This window comes from Seriola aureovittata, chromosome 11, assembly GCF_021018895.1.
Source record: "Seriola aureovittata isolate HTS-2021-v1 ecotype China chromosome 11, ASM2101889v1, whole genome shotgun sequence".
Taxonomy (NCBI): domain Eukaryota; kingdom Metazoa; phylum Chordata; class Actinopteri; order Carangiformes; family Carangidae; genus Seriola; species Seriola aureovittata.
In genome coordinates, this window is record NC_079374.1 from 17,814,366 (window position 1) to 17,840,895 (window position 26,530).

General features: G+C 41.2%; 1 protein-coding gene across 3 annotated transcripts in view; it reads right to left on the minus strand.

Annotated features, from left to right (window-relative positions):
- Nucleotides 1–903: 903 nt before the first annotated feature.
- The window catches only part of LOC130177491 (E3 ubiquitin-protein ligase SH3RF3-like), a 97,997-nt gene continuing 72,370 nt past the window's right edge, over nucleotides 904–26,530 (minus strand). For 2 of the 3 annotated variants that reach the window (XM_056389310.1, XM_056389308.1), the window contains 7 exons: nucleotides 23,886–24,194; nucleotides 23,151–23,266; nucleotides 20,255–20,425; nucleotides 16,885–17,186; nucleotides 13,957–14,282; nucleotides 6,813–7,165; nucleotides 904–5,210 (listed from right to left, as the gene is read on the minus strand). In XM_056389310.1, the coding sequence (XP_056245285.1) occupies nucleotides 5,042–5,210; nucleotides 6,813–7,165; nucleotides 13,957–14,282; nucleotides 16,885–17,186; nucleotides 20,255–20,425; nucleotides 23,151–23,266; nucleotides 23,886–24,194 (1,746 nt within the window). In that variant the 3' untranslated portion in view covers nucleotides 904–5,041. The remainder of the gene's footprint in view (nucleotides 5,211–6,812; nucleotides 7,166–13,956; nucleotides 14,283–16,884; nucleotides 17,187–20,254; nucleotides 20,426–23,150; nucleotides 23,267–23,885; nucleotides 24,195–26,530) is intronic. The other variant, XM_056389309.1, reaches the window with a different exon arrangement.

A 26,530-nucleotide genomic window follows, 5' to 3' on the forward strand; every position in this document is an offset into this window, starting at 1 on the left:
GGGGTCTGCAGCACCTCAATGTTAGGTTGGAAGACACCCCGATGATAACCATTCACCAAGACAAACGGTGGAGAAAGATTATGTGTGTATGTACAGACACCTTTATTTACTCTGGTTTGTTCGTCTATTGGGCGGAAAAGTGATTTCTCCCAGTTTTTTCCTGGCAGAGGCAAACACTATCTCTACACTGCAGAAAACTGAAAAATCTAGATCTGCTGCCTGCACACCTTAAATACACCTGGTAGACCCTCTGTGTTTGAGTCAAGATTTTCTAAGTGCGCTTACATCCAAGATAACTGTCACACCCGTGTGCTGGCACACACAGACCTTCACATACACATACCCTTGTCACCTTTTGCCACTCATTCTAAATGCAAATGGAGGTGATCATTGGAGACAGGCCCGGCTGCTGGAGAGAAGAGGTTGTCATTTAAGGGGAGTGCCAGCGACGCTCTGAAATTACCAATTACACACCTCGACCATGCCAGTGTTGGGAACACAAGAGAGAGAGAGGCAGGGAGAGAATGAATGCAGGAGGATGGAGAGGAAAAGATGGAGGGAATGATGAAAAGATAGCAAGAGTGTCTGCTTTTATTTCTGAACATCCTTTACCAGCATGATAAAGACAATAATTCACACTGGCAGATAACCTCACCTGGAGCGTTGCTCATAAGACTCCATGAGCTCATAATGAGCACATTGTGAGCTCATGTAATTATAATTAGAGCAGAATATAATATGATTCTCAGGTCGAATCATCCAGGGGACAACTGTAAAATCCTAATGAGCTATACAGGTAATGTGTTTATTACGCATTAGAGTACACAAATGTGTATTGCTCCCAATTACACTCTGTTTGATCTCTATTATGAAGCTGCCGCAGATTCAAAAAGACACTGAAAATCTGTTTTAAAACAAAGGCATTTATTGCGAAAAATGCACTTGACATGAAAAAACAATCAAATCAACCACGGGTCATCAGTACAAGACGATGTATAATGATCACATGGTAGAGAGCGCTGGGCTTGGTCAGCGCAGAGCATGACTTCAATGGCACAAAAGGCCTATAAATATTCTGCACAATATAGAATTATATATATACTTTCTTTTTTTTCGGTTTCTCTCGCTGTACCGCTCGACTCAAACAACCCGACTGAGTCCTGATGAGGCATGAGCGTCCACATCACGCCAAACTTTTTCATAAAGTTCCTTTTTCCTGTAAAGAGCTACATACAGAGGCCTCCCTTCCCCTTGCGCGCACACACACACACACACACACACATGCGCACGCACACAGACACACAAGTATCCATAGGAACAAATATGGCTGACATCTAATTCAAGATGGCAGGGTGAGTGCTCAGACTTCCTGGAAGGATGTTCCAAAAAGGGAGTGGACAGTAATTTGATATGAAGTCCAATGAAAAAAATTTGGATGTGCGATGGTTTGTGTTCATGTCCAGTGGCAATAACCACCTCTGTTAATGGCTTGTTCACATTTTTCAAGCTGTACTCAAGTGGTATTTACAACCAGGAAGCTGAGGCGAAAGACAAGCTCACATCACGTAAATAAAACACATGAAAACATTTGTGAAACCAGCGGTTCAAGTTATTTCATGTAAAGTGACCACTGTGCAGTGGTTGTATTCCTGATGTTTTGACTCGTGTAAACTCTTCTCCTCCTCCTCCTCACAGCATCAGCCTCATGGAAAAGAAAAGACTGTCGAGACACGTTCATCTCCGACACAAACGAGGACTTGTGCTTAAGTTTGACTCAGTAGAAATTAGAGTCCTCTGTTCAGCGGGTGTACAAACAGATAAAGAGACGCTCGCTCAGGGTTTTGTGCAGAGCTGCTCTGGGATCTGCTGGTTTTTTTTGTAATGGAGTCAAGCAGAACAGATCTGCAAGAAAAACAACCAGCAGGCTCATCGTACCGACATAGCAAATGAAGGGAGTGAGAAAGAAGAGATTGAGAGGAAAGACAGACTGTTCTGCCAGATACAGTGTATTTGTGTGTGTATATATATGTGTGTGTGTGTGTGTGAGTGTGTGTGTTGGCGTTTGTAGGCACTAGGGTTTGACTGACAGGTTTTGAAAGCCAATGCAGATATGTTTGGATTGAAGTTTCCAGTAACTAATATCTTCTGACATTTTCATGGCAAATAGAATGGCACTTTTACCTGGTTGAACTAAAACACCCCACTGAAAGCTGTAACATTTATCATAGTCTTTTACTCATTTCACTTACATAAAATGGGGTTAAAATAGCGGAAATTAAATAGTGAAAAAAATCAGACCAACTGCTTTATAGCCAAAATTGTAAGTGAAAAACTTCATGTGTCAGTCTAGCCCTAGTTTGTGTGAGCTGTGACCTGCTGGAGAAAAAAAAAATCTAAATTGCAGAGTGTTTTTGGTTTCATCTGTTGCTCCACATGCACAGAATTACCCATAGAGCACTGCCAGCCTCCAGAAAACGATTGCAGACCATGTTTCTTTCTGTAATTACTGTGTGTGTTTTCACTTTGTGAAATGTATCTCCCTTCCATGTTTTTGTTCATTTTCCTTCACAGTTTAAGGGATTACGTTTGAATTTTTTCCCCCCAACAATCTAATAATGGGAAAAACAAACAAGTACAAATTGCCTGTTCTTTTGTCTCCTCAATGGCAATACCATGACAGGTCAGTATTGTGCTGAAAATAATGATATGGATCAAAACATTAGATCTAATGGCGTGAAAAAGGTTGATAAGGCTTTTGATTTTGATTCGTCATCTGTACCGTCGCTCGTCTGTCTGGAAGTTTGTATTTATTGTCTTGAATCCAGTTAACCAAGGTGTGCTTATCCACTGACAGACTCTCACCTGGTTATGGTCCAGTTAGACCCAATTAGACAAATGTGTGCTCAGCCAGTGATTGAGCCTCACCTGTGTGCACATGACCTGTAGCAGTTTGTGCTAAATTCTGGCCAAGTGTCTTTAAAAAACAGAAGGTGCGGAGAGCCACTCCATTTACTAATACATGGCCGGTATTAAAATCCTGCTGACCTCTTACACTCACTCACTCACTCACTCACTCACTCACTCACACACACACACACACACACACACACACAGACACACACACACACACACACACACACACACACACACACACACACACACACACACACACACACACACACACACACACACACACACACACACACAGTGAGCAAGTCAAGCTCTGAGTTTCACTGTGCTTCTATCTTCAGAAACAGGGGAACAAGGTAGATAGTTGTGGCTGGATGTAAACTAGACAAGCCTTAATCCACACTCAGGACGTATAAATTCACAAAGCAGACTGACTGTACACTGACTGAAACGGTACAAAAATACTTGTTAAAGGTTGACAAGATCAGAGGAAAAGTTGTTTGGCAGTTGCGTGATGACAAATTTGTGTCCCTGTCCTCTGACTCACAGGTGTTTCCCCCTCAACCGAACATTCCTCCACAAGCATCAAATCAGCACATGATTTGTTCCACAATATTGCTGCAGTCTGACAAAAAAAAAAATCTGTATGTGAAGAAAGGGCTGAGGGAAGAGGAATTCCTGTTGCTGTTTACTGGCACCAACTATATCATCAACTCACACATTTCAAACTGAAATGGCTGTAAAAAAGTTTTGTTATGATTTTTATCCTACTAAAAAAGAGTTGTACCTGCTTAAAGAAAACTTATGCTTGCTCTTAAAATACAATGTTGTGAAGTAGCCATGGAAGTCCCTTTTGTCAAATAAATAATGAAAGTGTGTAAAATACTGTATATGTAGCTATATTGGCAAGTTGTATCAGATATCATCAAGTGCATCTCTCTGTCTCTAATCCCACACAGAAGATCAAACACAACTCTATAAATACAAATCAGTTCTTTAGAGAATTTTCGCGTAACTTCCTGTTTCTCTCTACATTCAGCAAATCAGTTCATTCGGTTCAATGCAGCTGCGAGGTCTATGAAATGTAAAAAAAAAATGGTTGTATAAATTCATATGTGATATATAAATAGAAAAAAAATGAATCACCTAATTCATATTTTACTTTTTGTACCAATTATTGTTTTTTAAATTAAAAATCCTGTGACAGATCATCACAGCATGGCTAGTTTGGGACAACACAAACATCTATTTCAACATATAAAAAACATAATAATGCTACATGCATTGTTATTAACATATATTGGGCTGAAAAGAAACACCTCTGCTTGTTGTCACAAACTAGACACAGATATGTGCTTACAATGATCCTGGTGTGTAGGCTCACACACTTCCCTCATCACCTGGTGGTAAATCTTCACTTCTCAAACAAAGAAAGCACCCAAACTCAAGTTCTGAGGTCTCAGTGGAAAAGCAGAGCTAATGCTTTTTGTGCTAGTGTTTGCTGGTGGATGATGCCAAGGAGGAGAACTGGGAGGCAGAGGTTTGTCTTTCTGTGCTCTTTGAGTCTGTGTGCCTTCAGTAGTCAACGTCACAAGTCCGAACACTTAGTCGGACGAGGCAACTCTGACCCAACGCTGTCGTCAGGCGAGTGACGGGGAAAAGCTGACCTGCTTCCTATTTGGCTGGGCTGGTCGAAGCTGGGGCTAGCTTTCCTGTATATGTGTGTGTGTGTGTGTGTGTGTTTGTATGTGGGAATAAGTTGGACCGATATGGGTTTCTGAGACTATTAAAATGAATGATGTTTTGTGACAGTATTAAATATTCTTTAGTTCAGCATTTATTGACAGATTATTCTGGTAAAGTTTGAAAGTAAAATTCTCCATTGAATTCCAGACTTTTTTTTTTTCTTTCTTTCTTTTTTTTTTTTTAGGGCTAGCAGCTTTTTAAATCAAATTTACACAGGTGTTTTTGCAGGTCGGTATCCATATTTAATCCAAAAGTGTCATTCTGGAAAACCAATATCAGCCCAACCTTTGTGTGTGACTGCTGTTGTGTGAACTGGTAGCATGTTTGTGAGTTTTCTGACTCAGAAACAGGAACATTGTGTGCTCTTTTGTCTACTTTTTCCAGTTCAAAAGCTCTCGACGAAGCTGCTGGGAAACAGGCCGGTCTGTCCCGTCCTCTGCAGGGTGCCTTTATACCAGCCGTCTTCCCGCTTCTTATGGACAAACACCACGTCTCCTTCCCGCAGCTCGATCTCCGCCTCGCTCTGCGGGGGGTAGGGCACCACCACACGATACCTGCCACACACAGAGACAGTAATAACACACATAATGCTGTTGAGTCGCGTGGGCATCATCACATGCTGGAACAACCCATCCGAGGGAATTCAATCTGTGCATGTATCACTGGAGACTTTTTTTTTCACAATAGGTAATCAGTATAGAGAAGGTATTCCCAGTACGTTCACAGCTACAGACACTGGTGTGAATTATGGGTAAGAGGAAACCCATTAATTTCTTTAATGGATTCTAGGATTTACCTGTATTTTGTGGTCATGTGTTCACTCAGCCTGCCTGTTGTTGAAATCCATTTGATCTTTTAAATTGTATCGAATTCTATTTTTTATTTGCAGCTAAATAGTTTGTTAACATTCAGGCTTTAACTAAATTGTTTTAGTCAGGATTTTCCCCTCTTGAGAAGCAAGCTGAATATATACCTGCAACAAATTTCTGAACAGTTCAGAGCGTGACTACTTCCACTTGGCTTTGACAAATAATAGTGAAAAACTGAAATGTGACACAAAACAACGGCAGTGTGATTTATAGGAGAGTTTCTGGCCTTCGCGCTGTTTTGTGTTATATCTGGAAGCCAGTAAGTGCATTTCAGATGTTATGGTAACCATTATGTCTGTGTTTCGGTGTACCACTGTCCCACAGGGTTTGCCATTTACCAAAATATTGGTAAGACAAGATTGTTTTTCCCCTCTGCTTCTCTCTCTTTCTCTCTCTCACACACACACACACACACACACACACACACACACACACACACACACACACACAGAAGGAGCAGTGTTTGCTGTGATAACCAGTGCTCCCAGAAGAGAGACATGCTTTATTCCTCTTTCATGTCCTGTGACACAGTTGTAGTGTCTGTAAGTGTGTTCTTCATTTTACAGGTTTCCACTGAGGAACATGAAGTGTGTGTGTGTGTCTATGTGTGTGTGTGTATGTCTGCTGGTACGTGTATGGTTGCATCTCTCTCGCAGATAGATTGATGATCGATTGATGATTCACAGCAGCTGTAACTGTTGCTCCTGGCCGGCACTAATGGACTGACTGCTTACAGGCATCCGCGTGAAAACTATCACCTTGATTAAACCCCTATGTTACTTTCCCACACACATACGTTCCCCACAGTAATGACTTATTGCTCATAAAGGCGCCTCTGGCTGGTTCTGACTTTGTTTCCATTTATCCTCTGCTCGTGCTTTTGTTATCGGTGAGTTTAATAACTCTCTCAGGACTGACGAGTCTTTCTTCACACTCTGCATCCTCATGACAAATCCTCCCGGCCCTAAATTTTACCGTTCTGTCAGGATAGTCAAATATTTTTTGTCAGGATTATTATGGTCAGTTGTCACATAAAAATTACTCACAGTATTTGCTGTTCTGCACATGTACACACAATGTGACTGCTTTTTAATCACTGTAGAAACTAAAACTACAATCATGTTTGACTATATATTGTTGTTCCCACAAATTGCAAGACTAAATTGCCAGCAGCCTATGCAGTAAAACTACTCTTGTGTTTGAGCAGTTTCCCCGATTGTTAACATGTAAATATATATGTTTTCCTGTGTCTGTGTTTCGTGTCTGTGTGTGTGTGTGTGTGCTCACCTCTCTCTGGACAGGGGTTTGGGTTCAGGCCGGAGAACCATCAAAGGGTTGCCAACGCGTGTTGCTGGGGGTGACATGGGGAAGTTGGTATCCAGGGAACCGGACTTCCTGTGCAGCGGCTCCAACCCAATGGCCCCTGCCATCTCGCTCTCAATTGGACAGGAGCCGGCTCGCCCCTGCGACGCCATTGGGCAGGAACCTGAGCGGGCGTGGTGGTGATGGTGGTGAGAATGGTGGATGGGGTCAGCCAATGAGGGGTTGTGGGTGGGCGGGGAGGATGGAGGTGAGCGAGGTTTCTTCTTAGCCGCTGCCCCTGATAGGAGCTTTAATAAACCTCCCGCTTTCCTTTCCTTCTGAGGATGGAGGGATAGAGGGAGGGAGGAACAAGAGAACAAACAAACAAACAAACAGACAGACATGCTGGTAAGGATCATTGTTTTCCTGAGATATACAGGAATATATGTTTTACGAGGCTTCTCATAACAGAAAGTGACAAGTGAAAGTGGAAAGTGGTGTAAACAATATCTCTCTACAGTATATATCGTTCTGTTCTCTCTACATAAAAATCTACAGGACATAAATACACTCTCCACATATTCAGCAAAAATCACATTTATGAAACAAATAAAAATGTTTTCCTGTTGACTCATCACACAAGAAATAAAACTGGTAACCACTTTTGTTTCAGACAGTGATGCAACATGAGCTGTTTTTCCTGTCAATATGGACAAACCCTCTGAAGGTTTGAGAAAACCAACATCTCCAGGCAGAGGAATGATACAGGAAATGTCTTTTTTTTATGCAGCAGTTTTTGTGCTGTTTATGCTGTGAGGACACTGGGGACATTTTGGAGACATTTTACCCCTCTTTAAGAAATGGTTTGAAATATGGGATGTGCCCAAAAGTTACATGTGAAGATCAATACCACTCTAATGTCTGTGTAGCCAGGGGTTTGAGAGGAAGTGACATGATGCAACTGTTTCTTGACAAAAGACAGTTTCTTCATTCACCTTGTTCCTCTGTGCAGCGTCTCCAGTGGTTGTCTGGTAAGCTGATTGTGATTATGAAGACTCTGGGAGGTTAATGCTCCCGGCTGTTGTTTGCCAAGAAATAATTACAGCAGGTAACTTCCTGTGATAGTACAAGTTGTTGTCTTTACATCTCTGCTTGTGTACGGATTAGACAAACAAGATACAGTGTGTTAATATATTATAGAAGATTTTTCAACTGAGAACAGAGCCAGACTGTCTTCCCTTGTTTCCAATCTGTAAAGATCCGTACTTCTTGCACAAACATGAACACTGTATCAACCTTCTCGTCTCAAGTGTATCTTTCAAAATGTGTAACTATTCGTTTAGACCAGTGTATACTTTGAGATACAACTGAAACTACAGAGTGAGATTTCCAGGTTTTACAATTATAGCCAAACCAAAATCACAGTGTTGGTTGTTAATGTTGCCAGATTTGTGATAGTATCTAACACATTAGGACGGGCAGCTTGTGCCTTTAAGATTTAAAAATTCTCCCTCATCTGGCAACCATAAAGTCATGTTGAGTATTTTCGGTGAGCAGAATAAATAATACGAAAAAATCTCTTTCTCTCTCCCGCCCTTCACTCGTGGCTCAGAAAGAATAAAATCATGGCCATGGCAGTGGTTATTACATTGAGTAACTCGGAAAGGACATGTTGTGAGTGTCAATCACAATGTGTATTTTGAACAAACAGGTAGCTACAGTATTGATGCTTCAAGCTGAATTTATGTCCATCTGCTGGCCTGGTCTATTAATAAAATGTTTTTGAATGTTATATATATAAAGGGAGACACATACTTTTTCATTCAGGCTGCAATATGGAGGGCGTGTAGAGCACTGTCCATTCAGCCAAACTCTGCAGTACCAGGAGCACAAACCGGCTTTCTCTCTTTTGCTGCTTGTTGCTGATTTTACACTCTCAATCATGACAGCATGGATCAATACTGAGCATGCCTGAGGATGATTACAATTTTTTGGCGATGCAGGGAGCCTTCATATCAGCTGTCTCCACCTCAGCCATCTGTTTCTTTAACATAGTGGGCTGCTGGATCAGGCATCAGCTTTGCTTTACACCCATTCTTCTATCAAACACTGTCTTTGCAATGCTGTGATGGACAGTTGTCATGGAAATGGCACGGAGTTGCAAATATAAAAGCTTAGAAACAAAATGGAAAAGTCAGAATACAAACTGCTGTTTTATTGCCGGTTAGCACTGGAGTGAGTGGAGGAGAGAAAGAAGAACATAAAGAGAGCTTGTGACCTGTTGACCACATAACCTTCCCCCACGAATCCTTATTGAATAAAGGACTCACAAATCAAACTCTTCCAAGAGACGTGTTAAAATCAGCTGATTTGAAGTTGAAATGTGTGAAATGCTAATAACAGCAAACGTAATAAATATGATGGACATTTCTCAGCAGCAGCATGGAGAGCATGTACAACTGCAGAGTTTTCACTGCACTCTGTTGTACAGACGGATCAGCGTCAAGCATGAAGAGCTGCCAGGATTCATGTTAAACGTGATAATGGGTATAAATGTTCTCACTATGAAGTCGGTAGTGGAGCAGTTGACATTAAAGAGAACGTAGATGGGGACAGACACATCTAGATATAATATTGTTAATGCAGAGAGCCAAACTGTCATCAGGCAAACAGCAGCAGCAGCAGCAACAGCAGACGCACATGATGCCCAACCAGAAGGGACATGAGCAGGTAAATCTGTTACTATGCGACATAAACCTCTGCTGCAACATCTTGAACACATTGTTAACAATGACCCACAATTCACAGCACTTCAGCAGCAAAGGAACAGATTGTTAAACTTTAAGTCCCTGAGCTGGTAATTACTTCTTAAGCTAATATAAAGTTCAGCTTCACCTTACATAAGAGTGCTACAACTGTATCTACACTATATTTAACACTGCCTCCTAACATACAGTCAGCAAGCAAACTCAAAGCAAAAAAGAGTCCTCATATGGTGGAGCTAGAGCAAGCACTTCTGCTCCCTCCCACAAAATGTTGTGTTCACTAACACTAATGTTCACTTGCAGAAAATTTTGAAGTCTGCACACTCTTATTCAACAAATCACATCTAGAACATGTGTTTTACATCCCACATTACCAAACTACTGTGCCATGTGTTGTTCATCTGAATATTTATATATATTCAATTATAAGCAAAACACATTCTATTATTAACAGCAGGAACATCCAGAGCAAAGTTAATTTACACAGAGTTTGGCTTCTTTTCTCAGGTTCAGGTGTTTGAGTGATATTTGTTTCTGTGCAAACTCTCTCATCTTTCACCACCTGACCTTGTAAAGACTCTGTCACCATGGAAGAAACATCTCTACAGTCCTGAATACATCATTATTGGTTTCTCTGAGGGTAGTTTAAGCCTCATCTTTTCCTTTCCTTTACTGCACTTGAAATCATTTCTCTGTATTAGTTTTTCTACATTTCATATAACGAACATGGCACAGCCTTACCAACACTGAGAGGTTATGGTGACTTATAATCACATTACACAGGACACTTCCTCTATTTATTTTATATTTTAGATAAATCTGTTTCTTCCATCCCTTATTTTTCTACCACCACTACCCACTGGTCCCTGTGGTAAGTTCGCCCAGCTGTCACACCAAATTTGCAAGCCTTTGCAGATGGCTCTGTAATACTGAACAAGGCTTGAAGCAAAAACCTGTTTGTGCTCCATGAACAATTTCTCGCTATTTTCTGGCATTTTATAGGCCAAAAGAGCTAAATTTAACAGCTAGCTTCAACCACTACACCATGAGCAGCCAAAAACACGGACATCCCACTCAAACAAAAATGGATCTTACAACTACGTGGGTTGTTAATTAAATCTTGTGACACACTACACTGTTACCAAACACAAAGTGGCAAAACACCATCATATAGGAATAGCTGATCAAAATCTAATAATTAAAAAGGGAGGTAATAACAATTCATAGCTCTAATGACAAGTCTTAGTATAGAGTGGGACAGCACAGTCAAAAAAGTGCTTACAAAGCACTTAGAGCGCTTGTATAAACACTTTGACTCAGCAGAGCCACTATAGAAAAATAACAGCATTCCTTTCCTCTATACTACAAGTGCCAGTGCTTTGGAGTTATGTGTTTCCCTAAATACCATGATTTAATTTTTTCTCACAGGATGTTGAAATGTGGATCTTCTTTGTTTAAATTTTTTTCCCCAAACATAAATCCCTTTTTCATAAAACAACTGATGCTCACTGTCTGGAGAATCCACAGTCGCCTCGAGTGTACAATGGCAAGGTACTGAAATAAACACACATAAAATATTTCACGGCTTTGGCAACATAGATTTCCTTCCTGTCGTGCAAATAAAGCTTGTTTGAATTTTAACTTGTGGGAAGGAGGAGATGATGGAGAAGAAAAATAGAGATAAACAGAAGGAGAGACAATAGAGGGGTGTAGAGGGAGAGAGGAGCAGTGGAGGAGGGACTCAGGGAGGGGAAGAGGCACAGGAGGACACAAAGAAGGGAAAGGAACGGAAGAGAGAGAAAAGATGGAAAAATAGGGTGAGAGAACGATAGAGGGGAGGAAGGAGAGAACACAGGGGTGTAGAGAAAGCGAGAGAAAGGGAAGGCAGGCGGAGAGATTGAGAGCGACAGAAAAAAGTGAATAATCACTCCCTCTCTCCTTTCATTCGCAGGCTTAAAGGCTTAATCTGCCTCCTGTGGATGTGTGTGCTCGCCTGTGTGTGTCTGTTTACATTAGCGAGTCACACTGATGCTGTTGTTCCAAAATGAGCCACCAGATGGCAGCAGGCACTCACAGTTCAACACGGTTCTGGACCTGACATGCTACTTAAGTATAATTTTGCATGGTATCTAAATGAAAGTGTGCGTGTTTGTGTGTGTGCGCAAAGTTTTCTTTCATTCCAAATGTAAGAAATTGCACATACACACGTAAATTGATTCAACAACCATCTAATCTAGGAAGAATTCACTGTCATTGTTGAGTTAACTCAATAGGGCAGATTTTGAACTGAGCCTTTCAAACTAAAGGCTGGCATGTAAAGACTGCTCAGGGTTGATGGGAGCTGATTACGCTACCATTCATTCGTTAACACTCAACAGTCTTTGAATGCGTTTTAGCTAAATTATCTGAAAGAAATTACCAGGTGGAATCATAGGAGCTCCGTAATATGTTTGATATACTCGTTCTCCTTCAACCGGCAGTTTGGTGGTATAAAACAAGGAGTGTGTTTAGTTGGAGGTATGAGATTGTCAATATACTTTTAAATAGCAGTTAAGAGTAAAATATAAGACTATATTTGCAATCAGTGAATGCAAAAAGTATAAAAAACTGTGCTCACCAGAATATAGTAGGTGTCTGTAAAAATGTAAATAAACCAGCACAGTACAGTAAAAATTTAATGTAAGGTCAATATCATCTTAAACATGTTTTTTAAGACAAATTCAGACTCGTTTTGTCAGTACTTCCTTCAGCTCTTTAGTTGTCAGTTACCCTGCATGCACAGATTTCTTGGAAATGGTCTACAAACGCATCTCAATGTCCAATGTGATAAGTGTCTGTAATGCTGGCTGCGCTCTAGACAGTGTGACACTGTGTCGAACAGAGATAAACCAAACTGTCTGCCAGACAGTTATCATAGCTGCTTCATCATTTCCTCTGTAACAAAGATGGACTCTGTGCGGCCTCATCGCCACACTGACTTCAAACCTGATGTTTCTGCTCTGCCAAGCTGAAAGCAACAATGGTGAGTAGTGTGAAAGAGGGTTAGGGCTGAACATTTGAAGATAGTATGATGATAAAGTATTTTACAACAAAAGATGGCCATGGTCTGTTATTTTGGGTCAAACTCTGTATGTTTGAATTTGATCCACTCAACTATCCCTGCAAAAAAAACTATTATTGAAATATTCAGGTTTTTTATTTGATGTTTTAAGGGCATAAATGCTTCTGAAAGTTTTATATCAACACTGGATGCTACAGTCCATATTGAAAGGTTGTTTTGGAGAGAGTGGGTGATCAGATTTGAAGACATCTGAGAAAAATTATCCTAAAAAAGGATAGAAACCATAGTTTGTACTTGTGAAAATATGGGAACATTCTTTAATATCAGAATGACATGAAAGTAAGAATGGCCTATTTCTAACAAATCACCTTCTTAACTGACTGATACCTTCACTACCTTGTTCTAGCTTCTATGAGATTTGTTCAGTATGTGAGTTATGATCCTGAATCTGGCCTCTAAAAAATACGAGTTCAAGCCATCTTTGAGTGAGACGATGTAAACAAGGCCACTGCCTGCTGTTCCATAGTCAATGAGCTGTTTGTCAGCTAGCCATGTAGTTAGATTAGCTGTCCCAGACAGTGGAGCCAACAGTGAAACAAATGGAGCTGAGACAGATGCGAGCTTTCGGTGCCATCCTTCACTGTCAGCTCAGCCCGATTTAACATCCACAGCTTTAGCACCGTAGGTCTCACAACATATAGGAGGCCGTTTGTGCCAGCTCCCTGGGTGAAAGACACTTACTGAGGGAGAGGAGAGGACTACTGACACAGCTCATGTGAAATCTGGATCACAAAACACCTTTGTTGTGTTAAAGTTACTTAAAATATATAAAGTGAGTTTTATTTGCAGGATTTGTTTTAAAATTTTGAAAATTGGCCATTATATGTATATTCTCCACCAGCTAATACTCAGTATTCAGAGATTCATTTTTATTATCAAGAGTTATGATTTTAAATTTATGGGAAACCTGGAAACCTGTTTTCTGACAACCTGTCTAGTCTTTATGTACTTTGACAAGTGATTTCCCTTCAGAAAAAAAGCATGAAGTTACTGCATTCAGCCTATTGATTATACATGTGGAGAAAATAATAGAAAAGAGACAAGACATCCAATCATTCTATTAGAGAAAAGATGTTTGTTTCTCAGTCTGTTGCATATAAAGAATTCTGGTGAATTGAGGCAGCTGTCAGTATCTACTTCCACAGTGTGATTGTTGAATGAAAAATTACACATTAAAACAAGCCAGTGACATTTGACTCTCAGCCTAAATTGTTCTTTAATTATTCGTTAGGAAGAGACTCACCTTCTCTGGTTTGGGTGCGAGGGCTCCCTGGGTGGGGGCATGGGAGGGGCCTGGTGATGGTGGCTGCAGTGGACTGGCCGGCTCGCCGTTGAGGAGCACCGCTGACACGTTAGGAGGTGTGAGACACGAGAGAGGGGATGAGAGCGGCAGAAGGGGCCGTGAGGCGGGAGAAGAGAGGGGTGAGGGCCCTAAGCTGGGTCCCGGAGACACCATGGAGAGCGGACGACCTGACTGGCCGTGGCAACGTGAGGGGGAGGAGCTCTGAGGACGCAGGGGAGAGATGGCCACCGTGGGGCGCTCCGGGCTTCCAGCAGGAGGACTGTGGACTGCAACAGACACAGATACACATGGATTGGTATAAAGGAGAATATCATGACAACATTTTGGGAGTTTGAGTTAATGATCCTCTTACTTAATATCTGGTTTTATGAATGATCTGTGTCTCTGACATAATAGATCTGTCTGTATGTACTGTATGTTCAGTAAATAAAGTACTTGCATTATTATAAAACCAAATACACAAAGTTCCACTTTTGCAAAATATTCCCACACTACCAGAATGTTTTGTGCCAACTTTAGATCAGAAGAATTACAAATATAAATGTCCATCGTTATAGAATGGGTAAAGCTAAAAGCTAGTTGACATACTGTTACACTCAATAGTGTCATCATATAGTAATGTCAGAAGTGGAGGAGCTTATTCCAGCAAACAAAATTAACTTTGGTTGTATATCTTTATTCTGACTGTGTAAATAGGGACATATTTACCAAAAACAGTAGATGTTATTCTATACAGCAATGTAATCTCCATAGGGATTTAATGACAACTGCATGGTAGATTAGAGTGATACCAAGGGTGTTGGTTATCACTTTCAGATGAAGGTGCAGGAAACATTATTTGGCACTAATGAACATCCCACACAGAGTTACTATGTGTAATTTCCATGAAATGTGACTTTTTTAAACATCAGTAAAAGGTTTTTCTTCATCTTAATTAGGAAATGGGAACTGCACCACATTTTTAATACTGTGCCACATTCACTTGGCAGCTGTATGGAAATATAGTATGACTAATCTAAGTTTAACTTGAGGCCCTAACTCTGAAGCCAGCCCCTTGTAGAAATAAAACCTGGCTAAGATGTTTAGAGCACTTTTTTTCAGCCTTCAATTTGTATGAGGACATTTGGTGCTCATGAGGATAGAAGTACACAAAAATACACACTCATAAGCATACAGGCATGCGCATGCACTCACATGCACATACACACACACAGAGGGTTGCTAGCCACCTGCTCTTCTACACTGCAGTACCGAGGCAGAAGTCCATAGAGAGGCGCACTGGTCATGTGATAAAACCACTAAACGCCAGAACTATGCACATACTTTATTTTGTAATGGAGACCAGATGTGTGTATGTGTGAGTTTGTGTGTTTGTGTGTGTGTAAGAGAGAGAGAGAGAGAGAGAGAGAGAGAGAGAGACAGAGAGAGAACAGGGAAGAGGTGGAGAGAGAGAGAGAGAGAGGGAGAGGCATGAAGCTCTGTCATTACGCCTCCATAAAACAAAAAGCACAGTGATGTCATTCAGCTGTGTGTTTGTGAGTCTGTGTGTTCATTTGTACGTGGGAGTACACGTCTGTATGTGTGTAGCTGTATGCGTGCATGTGTGTGTGTTATTCTTGGCAGTGTTCTCACAGTGTGTACTCTTCAGCCTCCAAAAGAAACCTTCACCATTATTTTCTCAGGGAGACAGAACAGATACAAAGAGGAGGAGAGAACGGGGGACTGGAGAGATGAATAGACTCTGAGTGGAGAGCAAGGCTGATATGATCTAGACCTTGTACAGACATAGGTGTGTGTGTGTTTCTGAAGGTTGTGTGCGACTGACCAATGGAAAAACATTGGCAGTGAACATCGTGCAGACACACACAATATAACCACCCTCCTATATACAGAATGTTGTAGGAAAAGAGAACATTTATGTGCGCAGTATTTCATTCACCACAACACATATTTTTTCAATGTTCACAGCATGATGGCTCAACGTCACCTCACAGCAAGAATCCACCAGCCGTCTGGGCTCTTTATGTAGGGAGTTTTCATCTTCTTTCTCTATTTTCCCAACAGACGTCCTCGTGGCCTCGGGATTTAAGACGCTGACCATGTAATTGCAATGTCCATGCTTCTAGTGCGGTCAAGTGTGGACCTTTGTTGCATGTGATCTGTCATCTTTCTCCCTTCATTTCCTATCACCTCGCTGCATAACCCTATTACGCTCATGGTTTTGGAATGAAATGTTCAACTTCCACATATGATTGTAATGCTCAGATGTCCACATACCTTTGGCCATGTAGTCTACGTGAACACCACTAACTGGACTTTTTATTTTTTGGTCCAAAATGTTTTTTTGGGGTTTTTTTTTTTTTTTAACACATTACTAACAGCATTGAGGAAACTGGAAGTAAAAGAGGCTACTGAGAACATATGCCTGCAAAATTTTTACATGGTGTAGAGGCTACTTGAATTAATGACTGATCAATATTCTATTATTCTGTAATCAGAGACTAAGGGCCTAAAATGCTGTAACGTCCCAAATGATCTGGACTCTGCTCCTTTAAGCCTTTAGGCTGGTGAGCCGTTGCAGGGGATGATGTTGCAGAGCATGAAGTTGGAAAAATACCAGAGACAGAGACATCTCCATGTCATAAATACTTTCTCTTAACTCGCTTTACATTTCTCTGGAGGGCTGTAACAAGATTCACCTCTCCTTTCACAGCAGGCTGTTTGTCATTCACATGAGTACCTCAGTTTTTGAAGTTCTCATTTCTTTCTTTCTTGAGTGCCACCACAAGTGTGTACATGAGTGTGCGTGTGTGTGTGTGTGTGTGTGTGTATGTGTGTGTGTGTGTGTGTGCGTGCGCTCTTGCTTACCCAGCTGCATTGAGGTGCGTGCCTGGTTAACCGTGTGTTGGCTGGAGCGCAGGCAGTTCTTCAGCTGGGCGGCGGCAGTTTGCGGCGAGGAGGCGGGACTAATGGCGTGAATGGAGTTGGCTGAGTTTACCAGTGGGGTGGAGGGACGGGACGAAGAGGGCCCCGGGGAAGCTGGAGACGACGGGTCAGAGATTTTACTCCCCACCTGACTGCATCCACTTCCCCCACCTCCTCCTCCTCCACTTCCACCTACTGGACTTGACAGACACGAGCCACGAGTAGCACCCACTCCAAATGGAGCCCTTTGAAGAAGAGACAGGGGACACGGATATCGACTATAATCATAGATGATGTTTATTGAATTCTGCCATTGTCAACTCTACTCATATGTTAACGTAAAGGGTATTACTTTAGAAACAGTGGCCTTCCTTTCAAACCAGCAAATATATGTGAAAACTAAGCTAGCTACAAGGCCCATGGATGGACATGTTTGTCATTTGGTCGGTCCACCACATTGATCCAGACTGAAGTATGTCAACACCAATCAGATGGACTGCCAAGAGAAGATACCCATGGTGCCCAGAGGATGAATCCTACTGACAGGACGTGATGCCCCGACTTTTCCTCTACCACCACCATGAGGTAGAGACTTTTTGGTTTAAAGTGAAATCCATCAACAACAGCCATGACAATATCATTAAGTTCAAAGCACCAGTAAGCTGAAGTAGAGCCTCGCAAAGCCGCTAACATAAGTGCAGTCTCTTGTTTAGAACAAAATGTTAATAGCCAGCAGATAGTCCATAACAGCAGAGCGGGGACTGCCAACGGTACTATTATCTCTGTTCAAAGTGAGTGATTTCAGTGCTATTATCTGACTGGTGGATCAGCACAACACAGTGTCCTGCTGTAACATGTACGGAGCCTCAAGCTGCTCATGTTTCTGTCTGTAGAGTGCTGAATGGCAGAACAGTGAACTGAACATTATTGACGCAGCGGTATTCACACTCTTATGGCTGCCCATCGACTTCCCGTCACACACATACCGAGTTATGGCTTTCTCTGTATGTGTGTCTGTGTGTGTTTGTGTGTGTTTCCACTAACAGGCACAGCATAGATATTCACAGGTTCTTTGATTTGAGATTCTCTATGGCCAGTGCACATGTACTCTACTTTTAACTGCTTATTGTGTGTGTTGGGTATTACACATTTATTAAGGCCTATACAGATATTCTTGGCTGCTATCAGGAACTTTTAAGACTTCATACAATTACACTACAGCTGTTTCCTTTCTTGAGTGGGCAGTCCTCTGAAGCAGCCTTCATACCATCATGACATGTTAAACATCTGTTCAAAATAATCCAAATGCATTCATAAATATTTATATAGAAACTGGTCAAATTCTTGTTTTTTAGTGTAAACCACACCGCATTTTAAAGGAATGACATGCCAACATTAGTAGCCAGTCTGTATTGGTTGTGTGTTTGTGTGTGTGTGTGTGTGTGTGTGTGTGTGTGCGTGTGTTCGTGTGTGTGTGTGTGTGTGTGTGCATCTTTGGCAGCCCTCATTATCATATTGAGAAATTTCTGAGCTGCACTGCAGACAAATGAGGGGGAGAGGTAAGGGGGGGGGGTGGAAGAAGGAGAGAGTATGCATGTGTAAAAATAACAAATTGCCTCTCATTTGATTACTTGCCCATCCTGCCTTTCTCTCTCTCTCCCTCTCTTAGATTGCATAACTGCAGAATGAGAAGCAGCCATTCATATCCAGAGGAGAGGGACACCTGCTGTTTTTGCAGCCGTTTCATCTCTTTGTATCATTTTCTCTCTCTCTCTTTTGCTTTTTCTTTCTCCTTCTTCTCCTCGATCGGTTTGTCATTTTCTCTTTCAACTCTCTTCTATTTCAATTTCTCCCAGCCCTTTTACCTTATTCACCTTTTTCTTTCTCCGCCCCATTCAGTCTTTTACCCTTTCCCTCCTCTCCTCTCGTTTTCTCTTTTTCTTACTCTCTCACCCTTCGGCTGAGTATCCTTCAGTACCATATCTTTTCTCTTCATCTCCTCATTATCTTTCTTTACCTCATTTTTGCCTTTGCTCTTTTCTTTCTATCTGTTATCCTAAATCTCCTTTGCTTTCATTTTCTTTAACTGCATCAAGGAGCAGAATACAGATTAGATGAACAGCCACTGCAAATATTTTCATGCATACGAGAATAATGAGGGTAATTAAATTGCCAAATATGATTTCAGCACTCTCATTTTTCTGTTTTATTTGCTTTTAACAGCTATGAGTATCAGGATGCCAAAAGTAACAATGATGTGATGATGATCTACACTATGTGGTAGCCAAGCATTAGAAAGGCAGAGCCAGTATCAGCTGACTGCTGTTTTGTATTTTACATGGTATTTAAACCAAGTTTGTATTCAAATCAAATTCACACTCCCTTATAAAAGAAATGATTTTCCTTGTTCCACTTTGAATTAGTCAGCGAGGATACATTTAAAAATCATCTTTGCGATATTTAAATCCCCCGCAAAGCAAATTTTCCAAGAGGAAAAATAATAAAATTGGTTTAAACTGGGCTTTAAACATTTTTATATTCCATTGCATAAAAAGTGTTTTTTTCTCTTGTGCTCATTCACAGCAGCTTACAGTCCCCCCTGGTAAGGACTTTTCAGAATATGTTTCTGGTGCATTTGCTAGTGTGACCAAATAATTTTGGTAGTTTTGGTGGCCAGAGGTGTAAGTATAATCCTGACAAAGTGTGGGCACAATATAGAGGCTGAAGCAGGAAGAATACAGCACCCGCAGATTGCACCTCAGCTGACTAAAGTCCCAATAATTGTTTTTAGGGTATGTGTCTGTGACAAGAGGCAGCCTGAGCACACAGAAACACATGTGCAATTACATGCCATAACAAGAACCTAAATTGCACTGCTCAGCCTGAGCTGGATTCGCTTTTGCTGGAACCACGAAATTACCATGAAAAATTACAATGACTGTGTTAGCGCTATCATCGCCTTTGTGTGAGGACAAAATTAGGGGCCTTTGTCTGATTGTACTGCATTTTTGGGATCACATGACCGAACCAAATACTAAACTGAGCAATAAATGGAGTAGAGGTTTGAACAGGACATGTGGCTGTAGGGATTTAACTTGGGTGCCCTGTGCTCATACTGTGGTCTCTCTAGCAATTCAGTCCCTTTTTCATCTTGGGCAAAGGAAGAGGTACTTCAAGCTTCATAACCAACTGCACACCCCTAATACGATTGCCACTTGCTTTTATCTGGATGTGGGGATGACATAATCCCTTGGGAGGGTGCATCACCACAACGCCCTTCACTCTTCTCATCCCCAAGCCTGAACTCACTAACCTGGACACAGGGGTCACGTAGTTTCCTGGGAAGACACCGGAGGCAGCGGTTCTCAGTGAGGTGCCTTTGAACCATCCGTCTTGACACTTCTCTGTCACCCGATACATCTCCCCTTTCCTAAGTTCAAGCTCGTCAGCCTTCTGGGGCTTGTAGGCGTATAGAGCCAGATATCTGGGGAACAAAAGCAACAGAAAAGTGTTAAAGTGAGTCAAATACTGAAAACATTACCAACTTTTGGGCAAATTGGTGGTTTACCAATTATATCCCATTGGGCTTCTTCTTGGAAGCATGCATGTGGATTACTCCATTGATCTACTGTACTATCACCAATGCACAATTACGAAATCCAAACCAAAATATAAGGGTCTGAGCACCAAGCTATCTTCCAAAGTTTTTTCTCACATCTTATTTTTAGTTGACTAAGCATCTAAGCATCTAAAATCTACTTCCACTATTTAAGCAGTAACAACAAAGTTTCAGATGGGTTTTTTCATTAAGTGAGACTACCAGTTATGATGAGCTGATTTGCATACAATGTTATTGAGAATAAACCAACAACATCAACAGCATAACTTAATGCACTTAAACAGTTTAGTTATAGAGCTCATAGTAGCAGTTACAATTCTCTCACAATTACATTTTTATTGGCCTTTATTTTACCAGGCAAGTTATCTGAGAATACTTTCTCTTTTATATCATGATCTGTTATGAGTGAACAAGAATGATGCCTTTGGCTATTTTTAAGTATTGGTTTAATATGTTCTGTCCAATGAACAATATTGTTCATATATCAACTGACCAATTTCCCCCCAAAAAATAAAAAAAATAATAAGAATAATAATAAGAATAACAATTTATAAGATAAATGGTACAGCAAACCTACCATTACAACAATCATTGTAAAACTGCAAACACATAATCAGAATCAGAAAAAGGTTGGCTCACATAAAACCCGAGTAGCATTAATGTTTTAATGATGCAGTGTAGCCTGCGATTTTTTAAACATTTTTAATATTAAATTCTTAAGGAAAGTTATTTCTCTCTGAGGTAGTAATGTGATTTTCCTTCCCAAACAGTCAGGTATGCCGTGAATGGGTGCCTAATCAATGTCCTTATAAACCTGCCTACAAACTGGTACACGGATAAATCTAGTATTTGCTTTACAAATATTTATTTACTTACTTAATAACTATGTTTATGTATTCAGTGTTGTGTATTGCATCTGCGTTAACATATAAATGAGTTTCTGGTCCTGTCGCTGGGAGACATTCGTAGTATGTAGTGCCAGACTCCAACAGAAGACGATAAGACCACAGAGTAAACAAGCCCTATGTGTACTGCCTCCCCCGTTGTCATGGTAACAGATGTGGGGACCGTCTCCCGTCTCCCCATGGCAACAGGAATAGTTGCCAGGTCAAGATGGAAACGTCCGACCTCATCAGTAGGACAAACCCGCTCCGGACGTACGTGTGTGTGTGTTAATTGTACGTGTTTGTTTGTGTGTGTGCGTGTGTGCGCATGTGCATATCTGTGTGTGTTTGTACCTACAGCTCTACTTTAATAAGACCACAGATTTTATTAAATCTGACACAGTTGCTGTATTTGACTCACATCCTGCAGGTGGGACACCAGTTAATAGTGAACAGCATATACACACATTTGTTCTTCCTCATTGGCAGGATTTCCCTTGCCTAATCCATAAACTTAATTCTAACCTTGGAAGAAAGAAGGACTGAGCAAATGTCCTCACTTTCCACAAATATCAAAAAATATCTACACTCTTAAGGTAGAAGAGAAGTACAAGGTCAGAAGCACACACTCACTTTGAGGATACCCGCATCTTTCTGGCAGTTACCTGGTAGATTAATTACAAGGTAAATTATAGAACAGTCTTGCTCAGCGTTGGCACCTCACCAGCCATCTGGATATGACTAGTGAGGTTACATTTCCACAAGAATTTAATTGTGCTTGTGAGAGTGTGTCAGGCAGATTAATCCGTTCAAGAAATTATCAGCCAGTGTGAAGTTTGTGAAATCAGTAGCAAAGCCTCCAACTGTAGCCTATGCAACATTACTTTGTTTCTCCTGTGTGTAGTGACTGAAGTAAATTTAAAAAATCTAGCACATTTTTAAAGAGATATTTTAGCTTGGTGCCTGAGTTCCTAGTGGAACTTAAAAGGGTTTAAGATGCTGACCATGTAACTGAAACATCTTTGATTTAAGTTTTTTTTTGCACCTCTCTATCCTTTTTTCTCCGTCAGCTGTTTACTGTCCACCATCAAAAAAAAGCAATGAATAAAAGTGAATGTAGTAAAGTTCTGTAGATTGCATTTGGATAATCTTCATAATGTAGCTGTAATTGTTCAAATGTGTAACTGCCCAAATGTTCCTCTAATGTCCAGATGAATTTAGATGTGTGACCTCTGTAAAGATGTTAGTAAAGACTACACGTCTCACTGTTCGTTGTTCATTTTTGAATAAAATAGTAACAACAGTATGTGATCAACTTTGTCTCCCAATGCTCATCTCTATGTAGGCACATCACATGCAGTAAAATGCATAGTATGGCTGTACTGTTGAAAGCCTTGTTATGAAACACTGATGTAAGCATCACACAACTGTGTGTGACTGTATTTTTCCTGTCTGAGGGGGATTTCATCCTTGACCAGTGGAGGAGTAAATGTGGTTGCAGAGGGTGGTGGAACACGGCCAATATCTCTGGGCACAAAAGTGGAAATATTTTTAACACGGCCGGGAGGCAGGTTCTGAAATCATGCCATTGCATCTCAGGTACATATCAGCTTTGTTCATAAAACACATAATGGGTGGGTGTGAGGAAGGACTAAAAACCCAGGTCGCAGGTGTGTTGAGCTGACAGCACCGTGAGGTGTACTCACATGTTGAGTGGCAGCTGCACCTTGGCATGGGCCAGCAGCTCAGAGGTTATGGATGCCACTTTGGGGGGCACCAGTACCCCTGCCGAGGAGGGAGAGGGACCTGGGGGAGATGCATCCTAAAGACACACAGATACATACAAACTGAGTAGTTTCCATTTAAAATAAATTATGTTTTGCAATATGTGCCTGCAGCCTTTCCAGCTTTTCAGTATGCATCTTGGGTATTATTCAGAGATGGAAAAAACACAATGAACCCAGGTGTAAATGCAACCAAAGGCAATACATGTAAAAGCAATGTGTCTCCATTTGACAGCTATTAAACAGAAGAATGATTTTAGACTCATGGAATTGTCAGAGTAGGTGACTAGGGAATAAGTTCATAACATAGAGAGGAAAAGAGTGACCAAAGTCAAATCTGCTTTTCAAAATGTTCATGCATGTTTACCGTGTATGCTTAGAGCCCGACTAAGAAATCAACTACATATAATGAAATTCAGTGCATTTACTCATGTTCTACACTTAAGTACAGCTCAGAGATACTTGTCCCACACATCTAGGTTTTTACATAAAAAACATATGATCAGCTTATAATATATAAAATAAAACTGTCAAAATGAACCCAGTCTCATCAGCTAATATTTACATTTCTATATTTCTATGAATATTTCTACACTGAGGTGACCTGAATACCACCACCACATATTACAATTACAGTGTGTGTGTATGTGTGTGTACCTGGATGCGTGCAGCAGCCCTGGGGTCAGAGGAACTGATGAGCACTGGGTGTGAGATCTCCATGCTGTGTCTGTTGTTGAGCTGGGCGGCCCTCTGGCTGACGGACAGCGCCGTAAACGAATGCCGCTTCTTGGCGTTTTTCTTTCCTTCACCTCTCCGATGACCAGAGCCGTTACCATTTGACGGGGAAGCGCTGGGGGAGGGGCCAGGAGAGCAGGGGCCCAACGGGGCTGGCTCAGAACTCGGACCTGGAACGTTAGTTGGCGTAGGTTTGTCTATCTCCATTAGCTGCTTGGCTGTTTCATTTAACTGAGAGGAGAGGAGAGGAGAGGAGAGGAGAGGAGGAGGAGGAGGGAAAGACAAGAGAAGTAGTTCAGGCGTTAGATTTCAGTCCTCAGTGGTTCACATACAAGATCATAACAAGTGTGTTTGTGTGGCCTTTCGTCTCTTGTTCTTGTTGGCAGCTTTTCAAACTAGGAGCATAACAATCATCACAACAGCTGGTCTAGTGAGACTCCCTCTGTGTAACACACACTCTCACTGTCTCTCTTTGTCAAACACACAGATACTTGAATAACCCACCGAAAGGTGAGCATCCCTTTCGCTTTCCAGGGTTATTCTCGCTCTCCTCACTTTGGCTTCATTTCAGTTCATTCTTGGGTAAAAATCGGAGAAATTCCAAGTCACTATTTTAAGATAAACATTTTTTTTTACATCAGGACAGAACAGTGTTGGTTGGAAATGTTGGTTTAAGACTTAAAGGATGACAGTAATTTGCTCACTTTTGAATTAGTTTCTCCAACTACTTTGTGCCAAATTTACCCATCAAAAGTCTAATTTCTCACCGTTTACTGATAATGCCAAATAATAGACACACCTTATTTCGGTTCTTATAAATCCCATGTTGCTTTTAAGGAATGCTACAGCAAACAAAAGGCCCATTTTAACCACACAAGCACAACAACAGGTGATAAGTGGTAGATCTTGGGCACATGGACAGTGTGGGCGCCTCCAAGTGCACCTGCTATTTCAGTTCATGTAGGTGGAGCAGCACAAAGTGCAGAAGGGTTGGCTGGGATGGAATATAAATCAGAGGGTACGGTGATTAATACATTCATTCTCAGCCAGTCACGTTACTGCTTTAATCGCTCTGAAAATAGCTTTGCCAATCACGGTGACGCATGATGACAACAGCTCGAAAAACGGAAAGTGGCTTCTTCAGAAAATGATACTGTTGTCTGCAAGGTGCAGAGCGGCAAGATATGAACACGCAGCACCTCCTTTATACGACCAGATCCATTCAATACTATTTTTATTTTTATTTTTACTGCGTGTCACAACATGACATGACGTGTGACACATACCATTTCGACAGTAAAACACGAAATGCTTCTTTTGAAAGTTGGAAAGGAGACAACGACCCAGGTGAGCTGCTGTAATCTGACATCTCCCACTTAAACAGAACAGAGTCATGACAGACAGTCTGCGGTGTGTGGTATTGTATGGGGTTACTTTGTAAATGCCTGCTGTCTTTTGAATATGATTTACTAAAGGTAAACACAGTGGACAGCCGTGTGCGTAATAAGCACTGTGCTCTGGCCACACTTGTCAAATCAGTTGGTACAGATTTATCAACATATGTGTCAGATGGCTGCAGGGATTTACTGAACCGGAGGAGAAGCTTTTCACATACAGTATAGAGCAGCTGCGGACAACAGATAATCACTCACTCATATTCATTTACAGATAAATACAGACTGAGTTACGGACGTTCCTGCTTTAAACAAAATTACATTCATATCTTTATGCCCATTTAAACACCTCTACTGGTTGTGGAGTGAGCGGTTAAAATGGTTCATTTACATTTTCCTGCATTATTCCATCGTTGCTGTGTGTTTGCACCAAGTATTTAGTTTGCTCTTGTTGATCACAATCACACAGGTGGCAGCAGATGGACGTTGCGCCAGACACAGACGTGGTTCTGAGACGTCTTTTCTCAGCGCAAAGTCTAAGACACATTTTCCACCAAAATGCCAACAACTTGCTTTGCTTTGCTTGATCTGAATGAACCTCCCAACTGTTCGCACCTCTCCTCCCACCTGTGCACCGTGCACTCTGTGCTTGGCACCAAAATACCAGTGTGCTTGCACTGGTTGTTGTGCTGCCATGAGCAAATACAGCCATGAATGTTTAACCTTTGCACGTTCATGTTGTTGATGCAATGTTTCAGATTGAAGTTACTATAAGCTCAGTATATAGGTGGACTTCCGAGGACGGTATCTTGAGATCTAGAATTTAAGAGTGAGAGCTTATGGATAGAGCAACATGATGAGGATTTGTGCAATAAACTGCACAATCTACAGAAGTAATTGGTGGGTGACTTGAAGATCTGCCATCACATGTTTTCTAACAAAGACCACAAAAGAAATAAGCTTTTAGCTTTATTCTGTTTTTATCCTCAACAGTTTTAATTACATGTCAGGGCTGTAGTCTTCTGTTTACTTTTAGTATTACTAAACATTCCTTCCAGCACAGAGTACGTAACTAGCTGTGTGTATCTAATGGTCTGGTTTCAACAGATATTTTTACTTGTGTGTTCATGTTCATTAGTGTTGTGTATCTCATGCTGTGAGGGGGTTAAGCTC